The sequence below is a fragment of the Leptosomus discolor genome, chromosome 8, assembly GCF_034619465.1.
Source record: "Leptosomus discolor isolate bLepDis1 chromosome 8, bLepDis1.hap2, whole genome shotgun sequence".
Classification (NCBI taxonomy): domain Eukaryota; kingdom Metazoa; phylum Chordata; class Aves; order Leptosomiformes; family Leptosomidae; genus Leptosomus; species Leptosomus discolor.
Genome location: NC_141398.1, coordinates 36,977,912 through 37,002,032, shown reverse-complemented (window position 1 = coordinate 37,002,032; position 24,121 = coordinate 36,977,912). Strand labels below are relative to the sequence as shown.

At 38.0% G+C, this 24,121-nt stretch overlaps 1 protein-coding gene across 1 annotated transcript in view; it reads right to left on the bottom strand.

Moving 5' to 3' along the window:
* Positions 1 to 24,121, bottom strand: part of CDKAL1 (CDKAL1 threonylcarbamoyladenosine tRNA methylthiotransferase) — a 416,090-nt gene that overhangs the window by 80,379 nt on the left and 311,590 nt on the right. The window contains exon 12 of the mRNA XM_086469156.1: positions 10,197 to 10,259. Coding sequence (XP_086325282.1) covers positions 10,197 to 10,259 — 63 coding nt within the window. The remainder of the gene's footprint in view (positions 1 to 10,196; positions 10,260 to 24,121) is intronic.

Sequence of the window (24,121 nt, the reverse complement as noted above, 5' to 3'; positions counted from 1 at the left end):
ATTTTGGAAAACTAGTCTCATGCTGTGTTTTAAAGACCTTTGTCAACTACTCGCATATCCATCTTTTTTCCTATATGGCTAGATGACTAGGTACAACTACCACAATTTTATGAGGAACGGGAGAAAGAAAAATTAAACATGACCTAAAGCTGCATTTATGTGAACTAAAATGCCATCTTTAAAGATCAACCTTTTAGTTGCTTTCAGTGATATTAGAAAATGCCACATTTATCACAAAGAAACTGCAATGCTCCTGTTCCTTTAAGGAGATACAAACTCCCCATTTTTATCCTGATGGATTATGAGATACCAAACCTTACATTCGCCATTGGCCCCACAAACCTCTTATACTTCAGATACTGCAAATCAATTAGAGGCAGTCTTTACAATTCCAGGAGGAAGCTACAGCTTCTTAGAAAGATGATTTTTTTTTTTTTTTTACATTGGAATCTTGCCAAAATTTGAAATGATGAACTAAATTCCAAAGAAGACGGCTGCCCAATAAGCCTCTCAAGCTGGAGCCTTTCCCTCTAAAACTGCACGGAAGGATGGATAATTTTATCCATCTTTGGATGGACACAGCTTTTGGGGTGAAAACTATTTTATGTTCCTAAAACACTAGAATACAGAAGAAAAATAACACAAAGAACACGTCATATTTGAAGAATGAAATACACTTTGGTAACGTGCATTTGTAACAAAATCCAGGTTTGTACCCCTCTTCCTACTGACAGCACCACTCCTTCCTTCGATACTGTAAAGCTCAAATGCAGCTGAAATTGAATCATGTGTTTTAGATGTTTCTTCTGCCCTGAACTGGGCCCTAGACCTCCAGGGTATGTCTACACTGCGGAGTGAGCTTGAAGTCTACTGACTCTGAGCCTCCACCCTTGAACTAGGTTTGAAGGCTTTGAAGCCTACCCTAATTTAGACGAGTAGAGTGTATGTTAGTATCTGGGTAATCTAACTGAACGCCGCTAGTCCTGCTGTAATCATGCATGCTATATCACCAGAGCACTGACATCCTTCAGTGCTCATCCTGCAATTCTCAAAAAGGATGAGCAATTGGTATAAACCATAGGATGTTTTTCTAGTGACATATGCCTACAAACACCCTCTCTCCCCTAAGACCATAAGCCCTTCCCTCAGACACAGGCAGACTGAGTGCAAGACCACCGAGAGCACATTTGTAAGAACCCTAAATTTCACACACAGCTTAGATGCTTTGCTAGGTGACAATCACCTGGATTAACCATGCAAAATCCACATGGTTTGCTCGCAGATTTTGAGACACCTCCTCCAGCTGCCCTTCACAGCAGAGCACTTGAGCTCATGCTGAGAACAGCCTAACTGCGCTGTGCTGACAGACAGCAGGAGAACAAGCTTCCTGCATAGAACAATCTAAAGCCTAAATTCTACCTATAGTTTCATACGGTCACATTACTCAGACTTGTCTTTTCGACTGTATGAAAACTAACCTTTCTTCACTCTTTTTAAGTGGGATATACTACAGCGAGGAAATTATAACAAAATAGGAACGGAAGGAGTGTTTCTAGTTCCGAAAGTTTAAATGACAGCAGAAGATGGAATCGTAGCCAGTGCTCACTTCTTATGAATTGGGAAAAATGTGATCCCATCCTTCCCTGACTTACTTGAAATATACCAGATTGTTTCTGGATAATACTTGGGATCTACCTCAAATGAAAGTTTTTGTTGACGATGCGTTTTCATGTGTGTGTGCACATATGTAAGACTATGCAGAGGAGTATTGAAAGGGGAAGGAGATCAGCATTTCCACACTCTTCTTATCAGACACAAAGCCAGAAAATATACACCTGCTTCACAGCTTTATATCAAAGGGTCATTAAATCAAGCTTTTAAAAAGGAAGAAGAAAAGTAAATGGAATATGTTCATTCTATGCCAGAAAGTAAAACTCTTACCCAAGGTTTTGGGTGCTAGAAGATTACCCAAAACCTTCTCGTAATAAAAGCATTGATGCTAACTTGGTTAATATCTAGAACTTTAAATAACATGTCAAATTAATTCAAGTGCACAGAAAGACTGTAGCAATTTTATGAGCAAAACCAACTATTACTCTCCAGTGAGAAGACAGGGAACAGAATGTAAAGCTAGTTATCATAGCCACTGGCGAAGTTCCCAAAACTTAGGTCTCTGGATATGGAATTAATTAAAAGCAAGCAAGCCCAGCAGCTTGGTCATAGGAACACTTAGGTCAATAGCAGCTTAAATTCTTGAATAGTGAAGAACTCTTACTACCAGTTTTGCAGGTGGGTTCCCATGGCATTGTGCTCATGCGTTGCTACACCTGCGGCACTGATGCCTTCTCTGACAGCAACACTGCTTCCTACTGCCACTAACACCATGACAAAGTACAGCTGTAGAACTAAAGGGCTCCAGAAGGATAAAGAGGCAAAACCCAAGTAAAATGGAAGGGCCAGTGTATTAAAGTAAATGGAGAGAATATACAATGTTAATCCTCGAAGAAGATATAAACAAAGAATAGTTAGGTAGGAAGAACAGAAAAAAGAAGGTAGAAGTACACAGAGAAGAAAGAAACTCTTTTTTTGGGGGGGTGAGGAGAGAAATGGCAACAGAAAAAAGAATGAAGGAGGGGGAAAAAAACGAGAGAAGGTGAAACATAACTGGGAAATCCAATCCACTACAAACTGCACAGCCACAGAGAGATACAGGTCAAATGACGTGTTAAGGGATGGGAGAAGGGAAGATATCTGAACTGGAGCTGAACTTGTATTGACCATGGAACTATTGGTTACACACTCCATCTCACTGCCAATGCAAGATTAAAAAAGCTTAAAAGGAATTTTAACAGGGCCAGGCCTGTTTACTTTTTGTGATGTCAGGGTCTTCCAGCAACTAATTTTAGAAAACCTAAAATATCTCTTGTTTTCATACTTTCATGTCAGTACCACAATAACAATGGACAAGGCACATAAGCGACACAAGATGCGCAGTAAAAGGTAATGTCTTTCTCTGGAAAATAACAAGTGGATTAATGTGCCTCAAACAATTTGGTTTACTTGAGTGCATTGGAGAGATACTTAATGTCACCACAAAATTCTCCACAAAATTCTCATTTTATATTTCTTTTTTTTTTTGAGGTAGAAAATTGAGGCAATTTGCTGTAACAGGTAGCATTTGCATGCTGTATCAAAGAGAAAAACTGTGAAGTGAATGATCACTATTTTCATGATCATTTAACTGAAAAAAGTATAGCTGTTTTTACATGGGGGACGGGTATCTGTTGATTACATCAGCTTATTTCTTAAAACTGTTCTCAAGATCATTAATGAAGATATTTCAGTAATACATTGGTACCTGTAAAACCTTGTTCCACATCTAAGCCTGTGCATCATCATACAGGATTTTCTTTGTGTATAGTTGCAAATGTGATTTGACAGATTATTGCTTATCATTTTTCAGAAAGATAATTTTAAAATGATAGAAAAAAATACCTGTTTGATCTAAAACAGGAGAAGCCTCCCTTCTGGTTGATAATTGAGGTAACAATCCCAAACAATTCAGGTAGCATCAGACAGGATTAGACGCTTTAAACATCCAATTACAGCAAAAGTTACTAGCATTGAATACAGTTTTAAATCAAAGTATTAAGCACATATACACTACCTGTTCGTGTATATTTTAGGTTTTGTGTAAAACAAAACCAACAAACAAACCATTGGTTTTACAGCAATAAATTCAGGAACTGATTTTCTTGGGTGGGTTTTTTTGGTTTGTTTTGTTGGGGTGTTTTTTTGTGGTTGTTTTTTTTTTTTTTTTTTTTCATTTCCTGGATGCAATATACACTTCAAGTAAGATTGCAAGTCTTTCATCCCAATATTTCAGCTACAGCATTAAGACAGAGCAAGTATGTCTTTTTCTATACAGCATATTCAAAAGAGAAGTGAGCCCTTTTGTTGCATTGCTTTCCTTGGTTCTTCTCCTATTCTCTACAAAACGCTGCAAAACTCTTGGTATTTGAACAGCCATTTCTAAACTTTCTACATATTAGCTCGCTCTGTGTTACAGATGGCATAAACTTCAATGCAGCTAAGAGTTAAGTGAAGAAAAAGCAGGATCTTTTCAGGCCATTAGATTTTTCTTCACTATCATCATGTAATGTTCAAATGTGCCATTAGCACAAGGCCACTGCACTGCTCTTCCAAATTGAAATTGCTTTTCTCTTTCAGCACTCTTCTTTGAAGCCTCACATCATATCAAGAGCACAAAACAGCTTTATATAACCTCCTCCAAGAAGCAGTTCTGAACATGAGGGAAGGGAAAAAGAGAAGAATGGATGTAGGTTACAATAAGAATATTTCCATAAAGCGCAGTCATATCTGATATCTAAACTACTAAATTAAACCTGAAATCTATTTTGAGGCAGAAGATAGCAAAAGGCTCTGTCCCTTTTCAGCAGTAACCTAGAAATCCTTTTTATCTTACAGAAGAACAACTCAAAGCACCTGCTTTAGGAAATTCAGACTATGGCTTATATCAGAGGCATTGCAACCTCACAGTTGCCTTATGATTTAGTACAATGCTGTTCCTGGAATAAATGGAAAGCAGGTTAAAAGGATTTTTGTTAGTTTCCAGAATCATGTACCCAAGTCACTACCCAAAAAATCTGAAGGGTGAGACAGTATCTCCAAACTACTTACTTTTTTTCTGGCTCAAAAGTAAAACCTACACACTCACAGCACTTCTACTGCACATGCACATCCTGTGAAACACAGTTAATATCTGAGAAATATTACTTAGGAAAAAGAAAAGTCCCTTACCTGGGACTTTCCTCTTGCTTTTGGATACGTCATGTTTCACACAGGTGCCCACGATGATTTCTAGACAATGCCACAGCCTTGGGCATTGCTATGATTAGCATTTTGAGTTATTGCCAATGAAAAACACTCAGACCATACAGATATGCCTCCACAGGCAGTGCCAAAAGAGATCCTACCTGTTTGATAGGGGCTCCTGTCTGTTTCATTATGAAAACACAGTTTCACTCCCTCATTACTTACAGCCTCTTTCAACGTGTAGTGGTATCATTTTTTAATTTTTCTGACTTAAACTGTCCAGAGCTACAGAATCCAGCAGAAGAAAGAGGTGCCCTGAAACCACAGTTTAAGGATGCTGACATTAGATTATTTGTTTTCCATTAAAAGTTGGAGCAAGACTCTGTGCACTATCGAAATAATTGGTTGAAAACAATTATCATGGTAAGTCTGTAAGTGACAGCAGCCATTAGCGCCTTAACTTTAAGGACAGGCATACATAACCTTGTTATTAATCTTGAGTCAGTTATGCACACATCGACCTTTATCAAAGCTAACGGAATACAGGACATCACCCCTCTGCCTCTCGAAATTGTTTACCAGGCTAAGAGATAGCCAAAAAAACCCCCAAAACCCCAAAGCTTTTTGTCAGTTAATTGTGTATCTTAATACAAAGGTCCATATAACTTGCCAATCACACAGGCATTGTCTATGGGGTTTTATTGTTTTAAATCTTTTAACATTTCCAGGGCAGATTAATAAAGAACATTTTAAATAATGAGGCTTAAAGATTTTATAATTATTTGAGTAATATTGCATCAATTAGAAGACATTTTGAAATAGTAATCTGTTTTTTTAATCCTGAGCACTTTCAACTTGGAAAAAAATCTCTCAAAAAACTCTTTTCAAATCACATGAACATTGACTTTATTTCTTACTTGGCTGGACACAGTACATGCTGAAATAAATCACTAATGCTGTAAGACACGATCTTATTTTTTCATAGAACTTGCCCTATTCTTGAGCAAGAGATTCAGGTTGCAAAATCCAGAGCTGAGTTTCAAGCCCAGCTCTCAGAGGATTTCTCGCTGTAACAGCACAATGCTGCCAGAGGCACGTATGGACATGCCCCAAGGTCTCTCTTTCTGGCTATCCTCTCAAGAAGGCAGAGCAGCAAAATGAACAGTAGTTCTCCTACTTTATGTAAAAACATTCTTTTCCAGAGCATAAATTGAGGATTATAGTTTGAAACAACCGCTCCTGGGCTAGACCGAATACTTAACTCACCTGACAAAAAGAAGAAAAGGAACTAGGGCTCCGTGCTGCTGAATTTGGACACTCACTGCACATTGGACCCTGAAGCTCACATTAAGCTTCTCAAACCTGTTGTTTTGACCAGCTGACTTGCTATCACAACTGCCTTAATAGCTTTCAAAAAACTGGGTCACAAGTTTTAAAGGGAAAACATCATTTGGGAGAAAGATACTAAGGGATTTAAACATCCACTGCAGACAGAGTAAAATTCTTGCTGTGTGTAATGTGGAACCTCACAGTGTACACACACAAAAGTTTCAGCAGAAATTACTTGTCTGCAGACATAATCTTTCAGTATATGAGCTAGTAGAAAACTGGCCAGATTATAGCTAAGGGCAAAAAGCACTCCTCAAGTACCTTTCTTTTTAATTTTAAATCACTGAAACTGTTGTTGGTACACCTCTATGAGGATGCCATTTTTATCTTATTTTTCTGGTGGTCCTAGAAAAAAAATAAACTGTACATATAATTGGAAGAGCTGTTCTATTGCCAACTAGAGAATAGTTACACAGCAGTCAGAACTTGACTCTCAAGAAAGCCAGGCTATACATACTCCTACAATAAGCACAGGAAAAAGCAAGTATTCCAGAACAAGGAATGGCTTCATCTACACATAAGAATTCTATGTATTTTTACACATGCTAATTGAAGTAAGTTTGAATAAATGGCAATCAAACACCCCCCTGGAACAGCTCTTCATAATCAAGATACATCTTAGCTTTTCCTAAACAATTATTATTCGGAAAGAATGAATTTTAGAAGATATTTATTTATTTAAACAACAACAAAAAAATCTGAGAAAATGAGCTTTTTGTATGTGTCTGATATCAAGGATTCAATATATTTGCCAGGCATTCAAGACTGATGCTGTAATGAGCTTTGTCAGGGGCACAGTATCTGACAAACCCACAGTTTCCGTAGTCGGAGGCTCTGTAAGCATTACTGTGACACTAGGTGAAAGAGAACACGATCAAACACCCCTGGATAGGATAACTATATTACCAAAGGGCAATTTTTGAGATTTGCTGTTGAGAACAATGAGAAGGGCAACTAGATGGTAAACCATACATATTTAGGCATTAGAGAACACAGGAGCTTAACTACTCCTTCCCTGATACCAGCAGAGGTAGAGTACTTCCCACTTTTTCATGCCTTCTGCACAGATGAGTTTAAAAGCTCTGCCCTCTTTGCTGCTGAATTAAGGCCCCACTAGATACAAGATAAGACGCTACACCTGGAAGTGGAAGGAAAAGGAAATCCTTTCTTTCCCTTTCCATAAAAGAGCTGGGCAGAACCAAAAACATTTAAAATGTCTTTCAGAATGCAGTAACTTAGACTAGACAGGTGAATATATATTGAGGTAAAATTTCCAGAAGAGCTCATATTTCTAACAGCTACTGGTCTCCTGACCAAGCATGAACAGTAGTAAGGTTAGTGTAGTTACTCCATCAAAACATCACTTCCTGGTTTAGTGAGTGAAGCACAAGCTTGGAAGAATGAACATTTTCTGACTGATTTTTCTCTTTTCTACGCAACAACCCAGCACAAAAGGATGGGATACCAAATCTCAGTAAACAGGCCTGTAGTTCACGAGCTTCTTTTTTACAGCTGTTTTAACTACTACTACCAAGCTCCAACTTACCCTTTAAGGTTATCTCTTTGTTACTTTAGAAAGGTTCTCAGAGAAAAACTTTTAAATCAACCAACTAAGATTCCTGGAAGCCAGTAATTCAGTTCATTCGTGCCATGATCCTGCATCACCAACACTTTCACAAAGTCATCGTAAAATCTTCTTTTTTACGCTTACTGAAAAGCTGCAAAATAGCAAAGAACCCCCCAGCCCTTCTGCCACGTAAATCAAGCAAAACAGAACTACAGTAAAATTAATATAGACCTCCACTTGAAATAACTGTATTTTCAACTGATGTTGATTACTGTTAGATTTAAGATAAAAATCAGAAGCCCTCCCCTGGACTGCAGCAATTGTGAAATTGGCAGCTGAGGTGGAAATTAAAAGCACAGAGCAAGAAATCTGCAGAGAATTTCTGCAGCCACTACAAATACGAAGCAGTCTGCAGAAGGAAAACCTTCACTGTCAAATGGAAAATAAGGGAAGATCGTCTTTTTAATAAACTTTCATTTGTCCTTTTTCCCCCTTTTACTCTCAGATATATATGCAGAATGTGCTTGGAAGCAGCAAAAGAGTGGAGCTTCAAAAATCACCCATCAAACAATTGTGCTACTTTTAAAAATTTATTAAAGGTCCTAAAAACAAGATCAAAAGGGAATATATCTAAGCATTTATATTCAATTCCACATTGCCTGATGACTAATTTGTAAAGAGTGCACAAGTCTTCACAACTGAAGCCAAAATCATTTGAGGATACTTTGATATAATGCCACAAAAGGCTATGAGCAGGAAGGCAGCAGTTACAAATGGCCAACCTCCATTAAAAGTGCTAATAAAAGAATAATGGAATTTCCTCGTACTATGAATAAAAAGTGTTTGGCACAGGAGAATTTAGACATGGAAAGGAGTATCAAAGCTTCTTTTTCATCAGTTGCTTCTCCTTATTAGACCTTAATTGGCTTACTATTACATTTACCTTAAAATGCTTCAACTCAAAAAAGCAACAATCTCATTCAAAATCTTGTCACATTAATTTCCTTTATTCTTCACATTTCTCAGTTTTCACAGGCCCATAGTATCTGCTTTACCAATCCTTGTAAATAATGCAGTCTGTCTATAAAAAATACTTCAAAGTGATGGATTTAACTTGAAATGGTATATAATTATCAGAATTATAGAATATACCTACTGTCTGACAATGGTTCTTTAGATTGTAAATTTTCAAGTTGCTTGTAAATATGGAACACTCAAAGCAACAACTTACCTGATAAATTTAATCCATTAACATTTATACAAGGTATTTCTTTCTCATAGACATATGTGCAGTTACATACATACACATATGTGTTCATATCTCGAGACAGGTGCACATACACACACGCTTCTGCCACCTTCTTCCCCCAAATATAAAACCTAGCTAATTTTTCCAATGTACAGCTATTTGGTACATGGCCAGGAAAAGAAGGGGTAGAGTTCAGAACTTTCCTTTGAAATGTCTAAACAAAAAAATGTTTCAAATCTTTCTTCTTTGAAACGGTTACTTGCAAATTCACACACACTTTGCAAAACAGAAGCAGCAAAGACAGTCACCTCATACTGCTGACAAATTGTTAGAGGATTTGGTGCACTTGCTTAAAAAAACATGCCCACAGATGCATCTGAGATAGGAGGAACTCCCTGAAAATATTTATGAACCTACTTAACTCTCCTTCAATCTGCTGCTTAATGCTCTCTTTTGCACAATGTCTACAGAACCCCCATGACATAGTTGTAGCACAGAAATGCTATGATCTCTTTCTCCTGGTTCTCCAAAATCTTCTTCTAACAGTTTTAATTTTTTAATTCACACTGTAATGTCTTTAGGGAAATGACCTTCTTTTCTTACCCTATAGTATGGGACATAATAAACAGACTTTACAAATAAGGGTTCCCAGACTTTACAAATAAGACCCAAGTTATAATGACAATGTGTATTTCTTCTTCCCCCAGACAACCATCGGGCTGTCAGCAAAGCAGCCTCTTCCAATGATGCTTCCAGAATCAAAAGGTAATTCAGTACCACGTATCTCGGGGCCCAGCTGACACAACAAGCTAAGCAACATACTCGAGGGTAATCATTCCTAAACAGAGAGGAAAAAAGTGGGGAAGCCAACACCACATATGGCCACTTTGCAGGATTTAGTGTCAGTCTATAAATTATACTTCTATGAGGTTAATGTGAGTCATTGGTTTCACAAATCAGAAAATGCATTTTTTCAGGCTTGGCTTGAAGAAACAGAGAAACATTTATATGATAGCATAATTCAAGTAACATGAATACCCTAGTGCTTTCAATTTTATCGTTTCCTCTCATTTTTGCTTTAAACATGAAATATAGTCACCACAAATGTTTGGAATTATTCTTAACAACAAACGTAGGTAGTATATTTTTTCTTACCTTATGATCATATGGATTGTATGAATGAAACAGCTGGGACAGATCCTTTGTTCTTTGTTTTTTCTGAAAAGTAATATTAATAAATAAACCATTAGAAAAGTTAAAGGAAAAAGAAAGAGACTACTGATTTTAAAAGCTGTATGCAGGTACAAACACATTCTCTCCCCACTTTGTTAATGGAACTGTAGGTATGAAGAGCAGTGTATGCAGATTAAGGATATTAAATATCACAGGAAATAATTAACATATATATTAACAATTTTACGAATATATCCTTAATAAATAATAAACGCTACTTTATGGAACATCAGTGGAATATGTAAACAATTCAGATTTGTTTTAATTTCTGCACAATAAATCATAAATAATGTCTTAGAATACAGATAAGAAAACATGAAGATTAGGCTCCAATCTTGCAAAGACTTGTCTACTATTCTAGCATGTACGTGCAGTCTTGCTTTATAGCAGATCAGGTTTAAAGGAAGTCAGTTTAAAGAAGAATAATTTATTATTTTTCGATTTCTTTTGATGCTAATACTCTCATTGCCTTGATAGTAGAAAATTAATAGGTGGTATGCCATTTTATGCCAAGGCAAAGGGAAAAAAACCTCCTTCCGTTCAGAGCAAAGTTCAAAGACAAAACCTGCTTAACCCAGCTTCTACCAAAAGCAATGAAAGAGCTTTCAGTGATTTCAGCAGACGTTAAATAGAATCTCTCAGCTGCATCCTATGGAGGGGGGGCAGGGAGAGGAGAAATGCAGGGATGAGTCACAAATAAATTAAAAGTTTTATTATGTAAAAATTGACATTGACTTATCTCATACTTGGGAAGGCAAAGCATTGCATGCAGGAAAATGTGCAAAGGGGAGACAACTACAAGAACTCCCTGCTTGTACTCTGTACTGTTGACTTATCTTAGCCATCATCTCTGTGAAAGCAGTTTTGCAACTAAACTGGTAGGATCTGTTCACGTTACCAGCATGCTGGGAACTAAATAGTTGCATGACTGCAGTATTTATTTTAACTTCTGGAAACTACGGGACAACTCAGTAATTTTTGATTATGCAAAATGAACAATGTATTTCCTTTCTTTATACAGTTTTTATTTTCAGTGAAATGTTCAGATGTAGCAGCTTAGTCATAAAAGCTGTAACTCCAGTTACCAGTACAAATTTATGACAGCTGGATATTTCTGAGTAACTAAAAGATATCAGGTTAACATTACTACTTCAGTGAGGTTCCTACCTATGTTTTAGTTAAAACCACTAAAGAGTCAAGAAAATATTTTTTTTACTCACTGTCTCTCTTCAGACAAGAATGGTAAATTCTGTTTTCAGTGTGAGGTTACTTCTGCCATAGACAATTCTATTAAATTACCTAAGTAATACCTAACAGGATTTGTTTCTCTGAGTTTACTAAAGGGCTTTAAAACTAACAGAAGCGATATTAAAAAAGACATTTTTGTTAGCATAGACTTTCTCTGCCATCAAACATGCTTTTGCCAAAGAAAAGATCTACAGATCCCTTAGTAGAGGAACCTTCGCCCTCTAACCACCTTTAATACCTCTTTCATATCCAATGGGAAAAAACCCATTCAAATTAAAGCATCAGGTAACACAACCCAAATTCCATCACCACCCTAAAATGACTCCTTTCCTGATAGTACAGTTATACACAGTGAAAGTGCTTAGGGTACTATAAAAAGGATTTGGAGAAACATAATATTAAATTGAAAAGAGATATCAAAATGATTATTAAAAAGTTTGCTTGAAAAAACTAATTTCATGTAGAACCATGCAAAAAGTAGACAAAAGCATTTTAGTTTGGAATCTGGAGACCTCCACTAATCTTTCTAGGATCGCATCCCTCCCCACCCCCTCAAATCCAGAAAAAGTCTAATTCTTGCTTTTTCTTACTGAAGACTATTTCTCTTGTATTCATTTTGCCTTCACACAAAGTCCTTTTGAGTATTTCTATTGCAATAGCTTTAATAACACTCAATAAAACTACATGACATAAACGCTCCTATCCTTCACCTTCAGACTTGGGCCAAAAATGTTATTTGCACACTACGCTAGACAAGTTGAAGAATGAAGATGGCTTCCCTTACACAACACATCGACATAGTCTTCTATTTTTTATTACAGGAAATTATGGTTTCTTTCCTACCTTTCCAAAAAAGGCAGAAGTTTCGCATTTTGTACAAAATCAAAATGCTCCTGACTGGGGAAACCTGCTGGGCAAACTGTCGAGAACTCTGGGCAAACCAAAGGGCAAGAAGGAAATGCACCGGCAGTGGAAGCAGGGACAGGTATCCTGGGAAGAGTATAGGCACGCTGCCCGGTTGTGTAGGGATGGGGTCAGGAAGGCCAAGGTGCAGATGGAGCTGAACTTTGCAAGGGATGCAAAGAATAACAAGGGTTTCCACAGGTATGTCAGCCAGAAAAGGAAGGTTAAAGAAAGCATACCACCACACCCCTCTGATGAGCAAGACTGGCAAGCTGGTAACCATGGATGAGGAGAAGGCTGAGGTTCTCAACAACTTTTTTGCCTCAGTCTGCACTGGCAGCCTCTCCTCCCACACCTCTGAAGTGGATGGGCCACAAGACAGGGACTGAGGGAGCAAAGTCCCTCCCACTCTAAGAGAAGGTCAGGTTCGTGACTGCCTGAGGAACCTGAACGTACACAAGTCCATGGGACCTGACGAGATGCATCCCAGAGTCTTGAGGGAATTGGCTGATGTAGCTGCCAAGCCACCCTCCGTGATACTGCAAAAGTCATGGCAGTCAGGTGAAGTCCCTGGTGACTGGGGGAAGGGAAACACTGCATCCATTTTTAAAAAGGGTAGAGAGGAGCATCCTGGGAACTACTGACCTGTCAGCTTCGCCTCTGTGCCTGGGAAGATCATGGAACAGATCCTCCTAGGAGCTGTGCTAAGGCACATGGTAGAGAGGGAGGTGATTCGAGACAGGTAACATGGCTTCACCAAGGGCAAGTCCTGCCTGCCCAACCTAGTGGCCTTCTATGATGGAGTGACTACATCAGTGGACAAAGGAAGAGCTACAGATGTCGTCTATATGGACTTCTGCAAGGCTTTGACATGGTCCCTCACAATACCCTTCCCTCTAAATTGGAAAGATCTGGATTTGATGGGTGGACTGTTTGGTGGGTGAGGAATTGGTTGGATGGTTGCATCCAGACAGCAGAGGTCAACAGCTTGACGTCCAGATGGAGAACAGTGATGAGTGGTGTCCCTCAGGGATCCGTACTGGGACCAGCACTGTTTAGTATCTTCATCAATGACATAGACAATGTGATCGAGTGCACCCTCAGCAAGTTTGCCAATGACACCAAGCTGTGTAGTGTGGCTGACACACCTGAAGGACGAGATGCCATCCAGAGGGACCTGCACAGGCTGGAGAAGTGGGCCTATGTGAACCTCATGAGGTTCAACAAGGCAAAGTGCAAGGTCCTGCACCCGGGTCAAGGCAGTCCCCAGTATCTATACAGGCTGGGGGATGAAGGGACCGAGAGCAGCCCTGCGGAGAAGGACTTGGGGGTGCTAGAGGATGAAAAGCTGGACATGAGCCAGCAACGTGCACTCGCAGCTGCGATAGGACAAGAGGGTAGATTTAGACTGGATACAAAGAAGAAATTTTTGACAATGAGGGTGGTGGAATACAGGAACAGGCTGCCCAGAAAGGTGGTAGATGCCCCATCCCTGGAAACATTCAAGGTCAGGTTGGATGGGGCTCTGAGCAACCTGACCCAGCTAAAGATGTCCCTGCTTACTGCAGGGGGGTTGGACTAGATAGCCTTTAAAGGTCCTTCCAACCCAAACAATTCTATGATTCTATGAAATGATGGAAATTCATGACACAGAGGAACATGGACTGAAACTTTAGAGATGCACATGTAAAAACGCTGCCCCAAAATTCCCAGGATGCCCCATATGCTCAGCTGATCTAAGTCTAAACAGCATTTGACTACTTTGTAGGAACTCTACACAGTGATAAAAAACACAGAGTTAAGGTTGCTTAGTGATAATTTCTGTCCCTCTAGAACACCGAGTTCAGCTTAACTCAGGTCTCTACAAAACAGAAATATAAACCATTTCAAAACACAGAGACTAAGAAAAGAACAAGGAATTCATGCTGCTGTAAGAGTAATCCCTTCAACTCCTATTAGCCACCCAGTATTAATGTAAGTTTCTTCTGAACTTAGGCAAATGTACTGTCCCATGGTACTGTTACACGTACAGCAGCTGTATCGCTTTCAAACATCCTCTCAGATCTGCGTAGGTTATATTTAAATTTATTATCTTTCTGAAAAAAAATCAAGAGTCTTTCCAAAGCAATCATACAAATTAACACAGGGTATTTCTAAAAATGAAAAGACTTCTTAGGAGTCTGATAGCAGCGTGAGACTTGTAGCTTATTTCCATACTTCTCTCAGGCTTGACATATATTGATACAGTCTATGTTCAGTAACCACAGAACATTTCCTTAACCCAAGTTACACTTGACAGTGGGTTACTTGAAACACTTACTCAGTCTGGCTCTATACAATTTTGGTGCAAGAGCATTTGACAAGTAATAAGCCAGAGATACACCATTCCTCCAGAAACTTCCAGTATTGGCTTGCCAACAGTACAGTCAGAGTCACGTACCACTTGAGATAAATAGCATATGACTAACAAGACCAATAAAGTCTCAGTCTGAGAACCGCACACAATCTCTTGCTCATGCATGGATGCAAGCAGTGGTACACGCAGTGGGGACTTGCTAAAGCACTAGTAGCAGGCCACCCAGGGAGCTGCAGAGCAGCACCCCATTAGGGCAGAAAGAAGGGCTTTTCCTGGGGGCTGGGTTGCTGGTAGCTGGGCTGCTGCTGTTCACATGTTGGGAGTCTGCCGGAGCCCAGCAAGATCCTCCTAAATTTACAACATACAAGACCTGGGCAGAGGGTTCCCTAATAGATGTACGTCTGTATGTATGCGTGTGTGTGTGCATGCACTTTACAGGGGCAGAGATTTTTTTAGGTTACAAAATTCTGACAACTCAGTCATGCACTGATTCAAATTTTAAACCCGTACTCCTTAGTTTGCAGCACTTAAAGAAACAAGTTTAGAGAGATGAGATAGAGATACATTCAGATAGCATGCTAATGAGGGGCACTACAAATATATGCATATGGCTGTAAAAACAATTTTTCACTTTTCTGTTTCAGTAAGTTTTAAAAATGCCACATTATATGGGAGATATAACAGAGACACTTTTTATTTCTGTCTTTAGCTGGGAAAGTATGTGAAAGCCTGATGAAGCCTCGATTAAAGTGCTGCTGCAGGAGTGAGTTAAATGCTGTAAAATCATATATGCCTGTGCACATCAGCATGCCAGGACGGAAGGGCTTCCCTAAGCAAAGCAATACTTCTGGAGGAGAATTATTCCAAGCTTGTTAATAAAATCCCATAAATAATTAAGTGCTTCTCAAATGACAGGTAGTGTTCAACACGCATTTATAAAAATAAGAACCAGAAACGAACACCAACTAATAATGTTGTTTAAGGCAACATATGAAGACAGTGTTAGTAGTAAGGAAACAGCACATTACCATAATTTCATTATTTCCCCTCTCTGTCATATTCAAGTAACACATACTTTGCTCTAAGTATTTCCTTTCTCTGTCTCTCAGTTTCTAGGCCTCAGATTTTCAAGGTCTTTAACTACTGAGATTTTTTAAAGGGACACTGGTCATTATATGCTTAAAGTATAGAAACAATAAAATATCCTTTTAGAACACATCTGGAATTATAAACCAATAAACCCAAGGTTAGTGACCTTGCTCTTTTCACTCTATTATTTTCTTGTGCGTCAATTTTTAGCAATAATGAAACATTTTCTAATGCTTTAAGCAGACTACACTGTGAATTATTAACCTACTTTTGACCTGGAAATATCACTTGAAGAACAAATAGTTAGAATATAAAAAAACAATCAATCAAACAAAAAAACCCGGTACAGGATGAATCTCTAAAACTGTTTAAAATCTTTTCTGCACAAGTTAACCAGCACAGAATTTTGTGTTGACTATTTCAGAAAAATAAAGCTGAACTTAATTTTTTTTTTTTCTTTTCAAATAATGGTGTGAAAATAGGGTAAAGGTAAGGGTACCCTAACAATAGATTTTTATAAACAGAAAATACAGTAGAAAAGTAGGTTTAGAAATGAAATAACTATACCGAATACTAAACATCATAGGCTCATGTATATTGTACTTGTCTGGCAATCTTCTTTTCATACTCAGGTGATAATTAGCTGTCTTTCAGATGATATTAATGTAGCCTAAAACATGTTTGTTTTGCTTTTAAGCATGGTATCGTAGGCCTACAATGTTTATTGTGAAGGAGAATTACAATATTGATGAGGTATTTTTATTACACATTACTTAGAAGCAGTTTAAATGGAATATTCTCAGTTTTCCATCTAGGAACAAAATTACTCCCCAATACGAAGGTATCATTGGTTTCCTTTAGACTCAACTTTCAGTTTTAAAAAGTCTATTTTTACCTTCAAGGCTCTTAATAATTCCAGCCTAATATCACAACAGATCTGCAGATTCTACCAGTTCCATTGAAGATATCAGCCTCAATATATCATCAGCAAAGGTCTCCTGCATTTGTTTTTCTGCTTCCATCATTTAAACTGCCTCCAGTACTGAAGGGTTGCCTTCAGTAACAGGGACTCAGATCTGTTTCAGTTCAAATATTCTTTTCTGCCACAATCACAGTGAACCACATGTGTCAAGGCAACCAGATGACCATCTTTATTTCAGTTCTCTTCCCTCATGACCATCTTTTCCCCCATTTCTCTTTTACATACTGCTGATCAGAATTAAAACACGATTTTATTTTGCCACAGGAACCTTATTTAATTTAGAGCTTAGGAAGAATCTCACACACCTGAGCATGCTACCAACCAACAGCAACATTGCTTTTCTTTCAAACAAGTCTGGAAAACCACATTGTCTGCTAGTATATTATCTAGTGGAGCACATAATTTAGAGCTAAAACCACATTAAACTTTGTGAGCCAAGGCAGAATTTAACTACAACTTTGACAGACTTCGGGAGAAGAATGAAGCAGCTTTGCAAGTATTTTCACAGTTTTCTTTCCCACTATTACCAAAAGCATGGAGGCTGCAGCGTAACAGATGCTTGCAGGAGCAACAACCATAAGATTGCAGCCTTCTTTCTAAAACAGCATGTCTAACGCATTTTGTGTCGTGGCATTCTCTAACTTCAGTAACATGCATTTTCTGAGCTGCGTCTTTCTTTTCCTCCATGTTACATCTGTAATCTCAAAACTACAAAGGCGTTGGGTAGTTCCAAACTCCAGACTTTTATAAAGCAGAATGGAGTTAGGAGCACCCTGTCTAAAGACTGGCCTAACTTTAATCTCCAAAGAGTGACTTGGCAAAACACCAGAGAGAGATGCAGCACCTACTCCAACCAAGGTACATGTAAAACCCTTGCTTGGAGATTTGATCCATAAAGCCTTAAATCTTTGTACCTATAACCACAATATGGGTATGAGCCCAGCCACTGAAACGGCCATGTTATCAACGTTTACAGATTGCTTTTTGTTCTGCAAAACAATTTTTAAAAAAGTGATGAGAAACCAGTGAACTGTTCTTTGACCTTGAGTTACCCAGTGCATCGCCCTCTTAGAAATGATCCTGAAAAAAATGTTGCGCCCCAGCCAGATTTCCTGATAAAATTGTAGCTGGTGTTCATTATGCTCTCGCATCTGTGCCCTGTAAGGTCCAAAAGGGCAGAAGTGACAATACAGGCTTGACAAGTTTTCTGCTTCTTACAGTTAACTCACTTCTACTGACATTATTCCCGTCTTTCTGATCACACCTATAATGAAGCACAGAAACCCATCTGGGGATTAGCTAGTCTTTTTGACCTAACCTACCTGAATTACTATGTTAAAATAGATCCACTGTTCTACTTTCACTATTGATGCATGTGCATTTCATTATTTAGCTTAGTTTAAGAAACTACTTTCTAATAATTTTTGATCCCTACATGGAACGTATCACAGTGTACAATGTGCAATATTCAGCAGTTTACATCCGTGTTCCAGGACGGTGGGCATTTTTTCCAGCTCCAATTAACAACACAACTATACATTCATAATTCATATTTTGTCTTTTGTATACTCAGTGATTCTTTCTAAAAAATTTAGAATGAAGTTTTATGAGCCTGTGCAATGTGGTTTTTGTTTAAAGAGGAAAATAGATAAAACTTTACATACCTTTACTAATCATACTAATCTAGAAAATGGTCGCAAACATTAAAATGATCCTGTCTTCAGGATTACGGCAACACAAATAGTCATGGTTTAGTCTATTTCGCATTTTAAGTATATATTCTTACTTATGGAAAAATACAAACATTTTCAAAAAACAGCATAGGTTCTTCATAAGATCATCTGCCAGCCTATTTGAAAATAATTTCTCGAAGGATCCATTTTCAGTTAAACCATGGGCATTGCAATTTCTTCCTTCTTACCTCCTATATAATCTCAGCTATGTAATACAGACTCTTCAAACTCATATAATTTACAAATATTACTGAATTCTATTCCTTCTGGTACATTTGAATTCTTTAATTTAGTTTAGGATTAATTTTTGTTATTCCTGTCATTTTTCATAATCAAATCTCCCCCTTAGCAGAGGATAAATTACGCAAAATTTATTCTGAAGACTTTCACAAAGAAATCCTTAATTTCAAAAAAGGCCTTCAATGCTCATTCATCTTAGAGGGTCCTTAAATTGGGTAGAGTTTGTAAATGCTCTGTCTCACTTCTTGTGGATTTTTATGTCTGAAATTCATGCTGAAACTTCATAATCTATATGAGGTAGGTATTTTCTAAGGATGCCACTGTAACTGACTAGCAAGACTGTTCAGCTCAAAAGGATTTTCTAGAACAAGAGTATCTGACAGAAACTTGGCCTAGAGTTCAGCCATATTTCAAATTAGATTGACAGTAAATTAGAAATAAAGTGGTTGGTCACAAGGGACAGACTGATTTTGAATATATATAGTTAATGTGCCCAGTTAAGAAATAATACAAACCAGAATGAACAGCAAACTACATTTTAGTAATTAAATGTCATTTTTATATATATATACATATACATATATATATATACACAAAAATACATATATAAAAATATAATTACATATATATATATATATATATATATGTGTATGTGTTAAGATCAGGACATCTATGGGCTTACATATATATACACCCAGGACTGACCTGTCTGCAGTGCACTCTTTTTCTTTTTATCATCTGGTGAGATATCTGTGTGCAGTATTGCATAACAGCAGCCTTGAAGGCACCAGGTTTTCCAGCACAGAAAGAACAAAAAGAGCAGAAGAGGAGTGCTCCAGAAGGTACAGCGTGGCACAAGCAGTGAGCAGTAAACAGTGCTCCAGTGCTTGCTGTGTGGGAGAGACCGCTCACATACCCCCAGCACATAAATTCACTAGACACACAAAAATTGCTCTCACCCATTTACCCTAATGTATTATTCAGTCCTCCACTCTACTGCTATTTTTTCAGCAATTCCCAGTTCCACGTGGATTTTTTAGCCCAATGAGCAGAGGTGCAGGCGCAGCAATGAAAACAGCAGCAGATATGAGTTCCAAAGCACTCAGTGACCTGATTGATTGAGATGGCTTTGAAGGAGGATGCTTGGATTATCAAAGACAGATGAAGTTCAGCAAAGAGTCACCAAGAACCCACCTCAGGATATTCCAATGTCCTTTTTTTCCAAATCACAATTTATGGGCCATCATGTCACAAGATTTGTAAATGATGGACAAGCTTAGTCACCTCCATGATACAAAAATAATTAATGAAATAAAATGCATATTAAAAAACTTTAAAGGCAAACCATGGGTTCAAAAAACTAAGAGAATAATACTGATAAGTCTGTAGTGCTTTTTAAAAAAGAAAAATTCTAAAGTGCGCTGGCAAATTCTGTTCCTAAGGTCTAAAATAACAGATAGTCACAAAACTAATAGACTCAACAGAGCCTATTTATACTAGGCAACAAAGACAGTAAAGTAGTAAAGCTTAAACAATTTCAGTAACGTAATTAATATCAGACCTGGACAGGTTCTTAATTTGCTATCTGTGTTATGACACAAACTATTAAATCTAAACCATGTTCTTATTTGAGGAAGTCCAGAATTGTCAAAGCCAAGAGGTTTTTTTTTTGAAAGTAATAGATTTTTCTGTTCTGCGGCATACATCCAGTTTAATGGATTAAGTTATGGGCAATACTCTTTTATGTCTACAACTGTGGGCACTGTTTCCAGCTCTGCAGACTGGTTTATAAAGTGTATTAAACTTCTGAATTAAAAAAGAGAAAAATTTCCAGTATTACAGAAGATACTTAACTGTAATTCAAGTAAAAGTTAAAGTTAAAAAAGACACAGATAAAACTTTTTCCATGGTTCTTCCACTTTACTACGAGCCAATGAAGAGGACAGAAGGACAAAGAACACATAAACATAACATTCACTTGCCACAGAAGTCTCTTCTGTAGAAGCTTCTGTAAATGGATTCTGTAGACATTTATGGACTTGGATGGAGTTGTACCAGAAAACAGCAAGCCAAAGATGGTAACATTACCTGCAGAAAATGTAGCATATGAAAACTTTCCAAGGACTAACAAGCTCAGAAGACTAATACTCATGCTGAATCTGCAACAACTAATAACATCAGGACGCCAACAGTCTGTGCAATCTGCCCAAGACCATTACGATGACAAAGAGGCTCGGACCACATCCAAAAGGGTGGGTGACTCCTATATGCAGATGAAGACTGCAGGATTACATTTATACTTAATTGAACAGTGATCTCTCCGAGAGACTTTCCAAGCACCCACCTTGAAGCCACAGGTTGACCCTCCACATCTGAGGACAGCTGGGGCTGGCCTCCTAGCTCCTGCTCCATTGATACCCACAGGTGAGCACGCAAGTGAATGCCAGTGACTAAACGAATGTGTTGTGCAAACAGTTATCTGTTTCTAACAATGGCTTGGTTCTGCTAAAAACAACAGCTTAATGAGTAAAAGGTGTTTGAAGACATTTTTGTTTCTCTCTCTGCCTCACTCCAGTTCCCTATCAGGGAAGAGGGAATGTACAAAACAGTTCTTAAGTTTCCTGTAACATTCCAACTTGAAGCCCCCGATCAGAGTACATAATTCATAATCACTAGTAAAGGAAAAAGATGCACAATTTTCATCTTTTATTGCCCTCACAACACCTTTCTTACCAATTCAATCCTTGTAATTAATGGCAGAGGCTCCAATATATGCCATGTATGTGCGTATTCATGCAGTTCGTTGTGTGATTTAAATATACTGGAAGTAATATAAATTTCTGCATTGAGTTTATCCTGATGTCATTTTATATAAGCTTCTTTTGAAGAACAATGTTATGGTCTTGAAAACTGCAGTGAACTAAGTTTAAGTAGGAAGTGCAGAAGAGTGATATACTCTTCTGTATTTTTATAAGCAATTGCAATGGATGCTAAACCATAAAAGCCTACAAACAAAATTAGAAAAACCCTTCATGACACCACTAAACTTGTTTGACTAAATTACATTTCCATTTTTTTTTTTTTACTTTTGAATTTTTCTGAGAAAAAAGAGTTATAGTGAAAGGAGTTCACTTGAGGTGCTGATCACATATATTTTTGTATCGGTAAAAACTGTTTTCTCCCTTAGAATCAGACTATTCCACCTTATCTGCAGAGAGTACCTTCCTTCCCTTCTATTCAGCACAGGAGTATGAGACATACAAAACTCTTGATGCTTTCTGAGCTTCCTTGCAGCTAAAATCTCAGAATTCCATCAGGGTTTCCAGATGGACTCATAGAAGAAGGAGAATGGGTGATGAAGGTGATGAATGCTCACGGCCACTACAAATCTCACAGGACTACACTTTCCTAAAAGCAATTTTTTTGTATTAGACAGTGAATATGTGGACTGTACATGGCTACAAGTCTCAACCCACAAAATCACACGATGCTGGTGGTGGTTTCAGAACCCTTGCAAATTCTGTATCTATTTCTGGCTTTAACAGTGAAGTTTTGAAAGAACTCTGCCTCTTCCTCCACATGTATATTCTGCACATTTTATTTTCCAGTGTCTATTAACTCTTTTTCTTAACAACATGGCCTAGATTGAACCCATAGCCGCACATTTACTTTAAGATGCTCAAATATTCAAACTGAATTTGTATAAAGTTTATAAGGAAGCCGTTGGTAATTTTTATTCCAATCAGTTTCTGCTGTAAAAACAAAGCAAAATTCAAAAAAAGTAGAACACCAACTTCGTTTCCCACGTGTATTTCCAGTCTAGCTTTGAATTTTGACTTGATTTCTCAAGCAAGCCAGTCATGCTCCTTGAAAGCATAAGACTTCTATCTACCAAGTACCTGCAGTACACCAGTGCAAGATTTAAGAGCCACAGCTCCAGGCTAGAGTCAAAATATTCTTGTCCTTTCTCAGGGGGCTGACTCTGCACAGTGCAGCTGTGATTGTGCAATTTAACTCATTCCCCAGATTCAGCTATGAACTGAATTTTCAGCAGCTCCATAGGCAGTTCATTTATAGCTTTCCCAACAGGTACAACCTATTTTAAAACCTATCGGCTCAACACTCTCCCACAACAAATCCCGATTTGCATTTCAGCACCTGGTCAAATAAAAGTGGTTTGAACTTGAGCTGAATCTAGCTCTAAAATAAAACAGAGTTTAACCTTTTGTAAAATTCTATTTAGTAGCTTTGTCTAACCACAAAAAGCCTATTCATAGGTAATTACCTTCCTTTGAGTTCATTGCACAAATCTGCATTTCTGGCTGCGCACTGGATCAGTGAGCACTGTGGTAGGTTTAAAGATACAGCATAAAAGAAGTCAAATGTTTTCCCTGTTTTAAAGATGGTCAAAAAGGAGGAACAAGGCTTTCACAGGTCAGCCAATTTAAATAGTTCCTGGAAAAATAGGGAGGAAAATATGCAAAACTATTTCTAAGCATCCAGAAAGTACCACAAAGAGCCAACACTGACTTGCCACTAACCAACAGCTATATCAATCAAAATTAATCCTATCAGAGAATAACTGGGCTTGTAGATAAATCATAGCTATCTTGATGGTTTGCAAGGCTTTCTGAAGTACCTCACATGTTCTCATAAAGAAACATAAAGAAACATGGTGTAAATAAAACTACTAGAGAGCAAGTACAAAACTTGCTGGAAAACGTTAACTTGGAATACTTCAATAGCTTAGTGACAAATATGAAGGATCACACTGATTTTTCCTTCATGGTCTGCCTCCCGCTCCAGCCTTTACATTTTTAACTCTCTGGTCCCAAACCTGCTGTAAAAGCCTTCACTCAGGTCTTTATGCTGGCAGAGCAGCAAGCAGTAAATAAAAGTGCACTGCTGAAAAAATGAAGTAGAGCACAGAGGTTCAAAAGTCAAACTTAGACATTAATCAGTCTTGGCTTCTCTTACACATAAAGTACATTTGGCATGTTACACGATGCATTACTGCATGTGTTGGGTGGGTGTCAGGGGCCAAGCATCTTTGATACACCAGAAGCAGTTATCACAGCTGCATCTAATTCCTGGGGCATGTAATGCTCAAAGGTAGTGATGGTAGACTAAAGCAGCAGTACTGCTGAGTACCATTGTACTTTTCTTTTCTCTTTCTTTCCTTTTCTCTCACCTCCTGATGTTCCCACTTCCCTGATTTTTGAAGAAGAATGTTCCTACATATTCCCATTGCACAATCTTTGGATTGTCCATCACTAAGCTAAGGCAAGCAGTATTA